We start from the raw sequence: 5,967 nt of genomic DNA, 5'->3' as shown, positions 1-5,967 counted from the left end.
TCAGGTGCTTTCAGGAAATTCCTGATCCCTGTCTATGAGGTAAAGAATAACCACGATGATCACAATTAACAGATAGCTGCTCGTCAAGGCGAACGCTAAAACCTGGTTCAATTTCTGAGACACCATCCTCCACTGGCTGCCGAAATCTTCGTCATTCTCGCGACAGCTTTGCCGTTCCACCGTGGTCGGACAACGCTCTCTCGTGATGGTGTCTTTATATTGCTTATCGCCGTCTAGGATTGGGTTCCCCGCCCTGATTGCCAGACCCTTTGACCGGTACTTCAGTTCGCTCCGGCGGATGGCTCCGGAGACGGTTCGTCCAGCCAAGTCGGAAAGACGACGCACCACCCACATGCTGCTGCGGTGCGACTGTGGCACGCATCCTGAATGGCCAAGGAAGGCTAGTTTTAGAAGGCCGTTCGGAACAGGCCTGTCTTTCATGTGGAAAAGTGTCTTCGTCAGGAGTGACGTCAAGATGGACAGGGAATTTATCAATATTGATGCCACAAAGAACAGTCCTGTGAAAAAAGATAGAAACAAAAAAATAATGTCTGCATTTCGTGCTTTTCAGTGTGCGTGTGTATATGTGTGTGTGCGTTTAGTTTAATTCTATCGCGTATTAAATTCAGAGTTTATTATCATGTTGATCAAGATGGTAATTCAAATGATAGGTCAGATCCAACCAATAATAAACACGAAAGACCTTCATAATCACATTCAGTTTTCCTGTCTTATTGTTTTGAATTTTGTATCTCTTCTCGTTTCAGAACATTTTAACTGCTCATTTTTACCATGGGTATACTAATTCAGCATGTCCAACAACATAATTAGTAATTTGCCTGAACCTCTCATACCGCATAATATTGACCGCTGTTGCGACGAGTTCAAGTTTTTAGCACGATTATCTCTGTATCGTTTATGTTTCAACTATATATCATTTATATTATCTCTCGATTACGTTTCGTATCGACGAATTTAATACTTCGCTTGATATGACGTCACATTAGAAAGTGAGGTTGTTAGTTTTGTTTCTAACCGATGAGAGAAAACTCGTCTCCAATTGGGGGCATGGCGCTCGACACCAACTCCTGGAAAAGGAGCATTGCCAGTAGATTGCTAGACGCCAGTGCCACCTTCTCCTCGGATTGGGGAGACATGAAAAAGACCACACCGGACACTAGGGCAAGTGCTGCACTCGGCACGATGACAGTAATGACGTAATACCGAGAATGTCTCTGTGACGGATAGGAAAAGAAATATGAACCATTATAATATATGTTGTGCATGCCCGGTACAATGCAGTATACATACACGCACACACACACACACACACATACACACACGAGTGATTATGTGAATCGTTAAACATTTGTAATTCTAGGTCTTGTTACGACATGTTATGTCACTCTTTATTGCAACAAGAGATCTATTTGATAAAATGCTTACTGATTGTCCTATAAATCGAGGATGTATTATTATGACTGATTGTTATCTCCAAAGTGATCCAGCCCAAGAATTTCGATTCAGTTGTATGTTCAGACATGAAAAGTATACATTGCTTTCAATCCAAACGTATTTGCCATTATGTTCTGGCAAAGTAACTATGAATATATAATATGATATATACAATATTTGTCACAAGTAAGTTTAAATGTATACATTACGAAAGTTTCACCGTATCCGGACACGTACAGATTCAAGCAAATATTCAATACCTTGCGGAAGGTCGCACGTTCTAAAATGACAGAAAGTTTGATGCCTCTGCGATTTCGACAATGACCGATTGAATTAGCGAATTCAAATGTTCAGTCCTTTATCATGTTTTCAGAGTATTTAAAAAATTGTGTTATGTTGTTGTTGTTGGTGGTGGTGGTGTTGTTTTTGCTGCTGTCTTGAGACCGTGAGAAAGGTGTGAAAGTTTACACGTGTTCATGGTAAATTTTCTTGGACTGAACTCGACTTGTTTAGCCACGCTTAATAAAAGGCAAACAATAGCTCACCGTGAACGTCAAGAGGATGTGAATCTCATCCCAGGGGTCGGGAAAGTTCTCCCATTCTCTGGCATGCTTCTCTACCTGAAATTTACTGAGCGACCATTCTCCGTTGTTGATAAAGTAATCCTCCATGCTTTTTTCGATATTGTTCAGCCTCACCTGAGAAACGGAGGAAACGGAAGAGAATTATAATGGAGAGAAAAGTTTCATAACGACGACATGCTTAAAATGATCATGACAACGACATGCTTAAAATGAAGTACATGTAATATGCACTATATAGTTAAACGATTACGCTCGTTTTGTGCAAGAATCTAATATAACTTTGTCGCATTAATGTTGCGTTTACACCATGTTCCCGATGGCCACGGCAGCCCCGTTTGCTCGAAAGGTATTAAATAAGACATTCTCCTGTTTTTCCCACTTCGTATTCTAGTCTTGCTCGTTCCAGTCGCCGTCCCGGTGACCATACGATACAGCTATCAGACTCTGCTCTCATGGCGTCTGGTTAAATAGGCTAAATTATCAATATTTTCTGTTGCACCCCGCTACGGACCGCCTCCAAGTCTTGTTACGACCTATTACGTGCCGTCGTGTTTTGTTGCATTCACCCCGATTTATTACGACTTACAAGTGTTCGCATTAGCCCCGGGACTGCCTTGGCAATTTTTTGGACAGGTTAAAAGTTCGACATGGCATTCACGGCAATCATGGCCTGTCACGTTTGCCTATCCCGTCTCACCGCGTTGTCTAACGTCCATCCCGTTTTGTCCACGGTGGCCGGAAACGTGACTGCTGTGGCCGCCGGGAACATGGTGTAAACGCAACATAACCTGAAACGCGATTAAGTAATAACGAGGCGCACACTTTAGATAATCATTAATGCATGGCCGTTTTCGATGAAAGTATATAATTGATTTGGGTGTATCTATATTGCTGAGTGCGCTTTAGATCTACTTTGGTGTCTATATTCATATTATGAGTTTTCTATACACCACCAATTTGATCTTTTTTTTAAATCTTAGATTTGTAAACGCATGGGCTCACGGCTTATACACCAATAGTCAATAAACAAAAATATAAAAGAAGCACTTTGACTATATAGATTTCCAGTCGTCTCCAAGCGCGTTGCACTATTTCAAAATATAGCAGTCTGTTGGACACTTCGTACCGGATGTTACCGAACAGACGCAAATTAGAAGAGGTGATTACAATCCTCACCTCTCCCAAATCTTCTATTTTATCTGCATACAGAGATTTGATCAAAATCATTTTATTGGTTGTTAGGTAAACAACTACACACACCCTTCCCCTCCGAAAAAAAAAAGTTCCCATCAGGCTCAAGCAAGTCAAAAACAATTTGATGCAAAGGAAATAACGGTACGCGTAAGAATCCAAAACATCCTTATTTGTGGTTTGATTTTTTTTTTTTGAAACCCATGCCATTTGTCTGACTTTACTCTGTTTATAAGAGCCAACTTAAACATGGTATTGAAGTGCACTTTGAATACGATCAATTCTTAATCCTATAGATCTTGGCTATTGCAAACCTCCAGGAAGAAAAATTGTATCAACAAAAATCCACGTATATGATATAGATCTAAGTGTATGAATGCGGAAACCTCGCAATGATCACGTACTGCTATCGGTATACCGCTCAGGAAAACGATCTTTAAGAGATTATCCTATATAGGGACAACAGCATAGGCCTATCATTGATTGTTAACTATTACAGCGTCATTTTCTCATTTCTATTGTTTTGTCATTTATGAGTAAGCACCAAGAACATGTCAGTGGGTTGTTAACATTATTTGTTTTTGTTTTTGTTTTTTTACATTGATAATTACATGTGTGCTGTCATATAACCACGAGCCGAAGACGAGCCGACAGTATTGCTTCTCAAACGGAAAGTAGAGGATTTGGAGCAGACACGATGAGGTGAACTTCGTTCGTGCGTAGAGAGATACGCGTCCGTTCCACTCCACGCGTGTGACCTTGTGATCCATTTCGACATAGGACTGACCAACACTTGTATAGCGGGTAAAAGAATGATTGAAAATAAAAGCAAAGAAACTTTGCCAATATTCCTTGAAACTCCCTCTTACACACGCATACGTATACATACAATATACTGTATAGGTATTATTATACAATGATTATCTGTTCGACTTTCTTGTGTTTTGGCTGTGTCTTGTCATGGACGTTGCATGTTGACACTGTTTTTATATAGAATGTTTAACAATGGAATTATTTGTATTTATTTATATTGTGTTATATACATATATATGTATATCTATGTATATACATATATATATTTCAATTCATTGATAAATGCGAAGCTATTATAGGCTCTAAGTTACTTCACACGGTGATAATAACCATCAAAGTTATATTTTTCCATGAGACGTGTTTAAAGTTTTAGGAGAGAGTTTCATTATAAGAAATAAACTTTGCGTACAATTATGTCCGGTTCATAATTCTTATTTAGATCATATACAACAAAACGATAAGCATTATTTTTGTCATGTCAGTGGGCTATAATCCCAAGAGCACTTACGATGAATACAAGGTTAGGTCCAGGTACCACTGCTCTTTTAGAGGGAGGTCGACAACTTGGACGCCTGAATAATCGGCTGGGTTCCAGGTGAGATATTCATTGGTCCAACGCTGTGGTGATGGAATAACGAGAATATGATGACTGTTATGCATGGCATGTTATGTGTGTTTGTGTGTGTGTGTGTGTGTGTGTGTGCGTGCGTGAGTGTGTCTGTCTGTCTGTCAGTCTGTGTGTGAGTGTATGTTTGTGTGTTTAGTGAGCGTGTGTGTTAGAAATCAATATTGTGAAAAGGTAATATCAAATTCCTAAAAGCGTACACAATCTGTCTCACACACATACGAGTATACCCATGATTAAATACAATTATGTTACGATCAGTTATCAATTATTAGAGTCACTCATACAAAAACACACAGGGTCTACTACTAGTACTCGTATAACATAGCACGATTATCACAGAAAAACACGCTCGAAATCAAACATGTATAGATATTTTTCGCAAGGGAAAAGTCTACTAAATATCTATGCAAAGTCGTTTAGTATCATTTACGTAATGTTCTCTTAGAGCGCAGTTTTCGTTAGCAGGTGTCACATTGTCCTACAATTGAGCAAAGATGGAAAACTATAAAGGAGAATTTTTAAATTCGTCTCTGACAGCTTAAACTTCCTGTAATTCGTGTGTGACCCCCAATGGAGTGTCTCGGGCTCCGACATCAACTTTGTGATGACCGGCGGCAAAATCTTTGATGAGCAAAAAGAAGAAGAAGAAGGAAAAAAGAATAGCTCAAAGATCTTGTGAAATGGTTCATTTTATGAAAAAGATTCACATCTTCGTGTAGCATTCTAGTGTGGTTCGTATCTCATCGTGTGACCTCTTATAGGCAACGTGCTTCGGCTCTTGACTGGCTTGTAGCCACGTTCGACGCCAACGTCAGGAAAAATTGAAAATTCCATATTCGTACCATCTTTTGTGTCTATTTCGAGACAGTGTGACGCTACTCAGATATCCACTCATGTCATTGCATGTGTTTACGATACTACAAGTCATGTACGTTCGTGATCTATTGACCATTTTATTTATTTTTTTTTTGTGCGCTTACCACTGTGAGACTGCCTATGGCCGAAAGTTGCTGGTCTTGTCTTGCCTGTAGGTAAATGGTCCAGGGAAGTAAGCAGTAAGATGATAAAATATAGGAAAAAGTGTCACAAAACGCAGCCAGGACTGTTTATTGACTGATTGATAAGATCAAGATACACCAAGATTGTTTATTAGATCAACTATCCTTAATCTTATAGGTACTGCATAAAGTTGGCCATTAAATGTCAAGTATCAAAACATATACTCTTTGGCAATGTATGAATTTGGGTGGCTTTGGGATTTTTCTTTTAATGTAGGACGAAATATCCATGAAAATA

General features: G+C 39.3%; 1 protein-coding gene across 1 annotated transcript; it reads right to left on the bottom strand.

Annotated features, from left to right (window-relative positions):
• Window positions 1-4,000, bottom strand: LOC139745454 (CHRNA7-FAM7A fusion protein-like). Its single transcript, XM_071655842.1, has 4 exons — window positions 3,842-4,000; window positions 2,001-2,153; window positions 1,037-1,235; window positions 1-518 (listed from the first exon to the last, which is right to left on the bottom strand). The coding sequence occupies exons 1-4, from the start codon at window positions 3,998-4,000 to the stop codon at window positions 1-3; spliced, it is 1,029 nt and encodes a 342-aa protein (XP_071511943.1).
• Window positions 4,001-5,967: the final 1,967 nt, after the last annotated feature.

The sequence above is a fragment of the Diadema antillarum genome, unplaced genomic scaffold (genome assembly GCF_040938485.1).
Source record: "Diadema antillarum isolate AM-2024a unplaced genomic scaffold, OU_Dant_1.0 seq00001268_RagTag, whole genome shotgun sequence".
Classification (NCBI taxonomy): Eukaryota; Metazoa; Echinodermata; class Echinoidea; order Diadematoida; family Diadematidae; genus Diadema; species Diadema antillarum.
This window is presented reverse-complemented; position numbering and strand designations above follow the sequence as displayed.

Coding starts and splice junctions, on each gene's coding strand:
- LOC139745454 (XM_071655842.1), bottom strand. CDS start 4,000: ATGGATCACAAGGTCACACGCGTGGAGTGGAACGGACGCGTATCTCTC. Junction 1,236..2,000: donor ACATCCTCTTGACGTTCACG/GTGAGCTATTGT, acceptor TATCCGTCACAG/AGACATTCTCGGTATTACGT. Junction 519..1,036: donor AGACGAGTTTTCTCTCATCG/GTTAGAAACAAA, acceptor CTTTTTTCACAG/GACTGTTCTTTGTGGCATCA.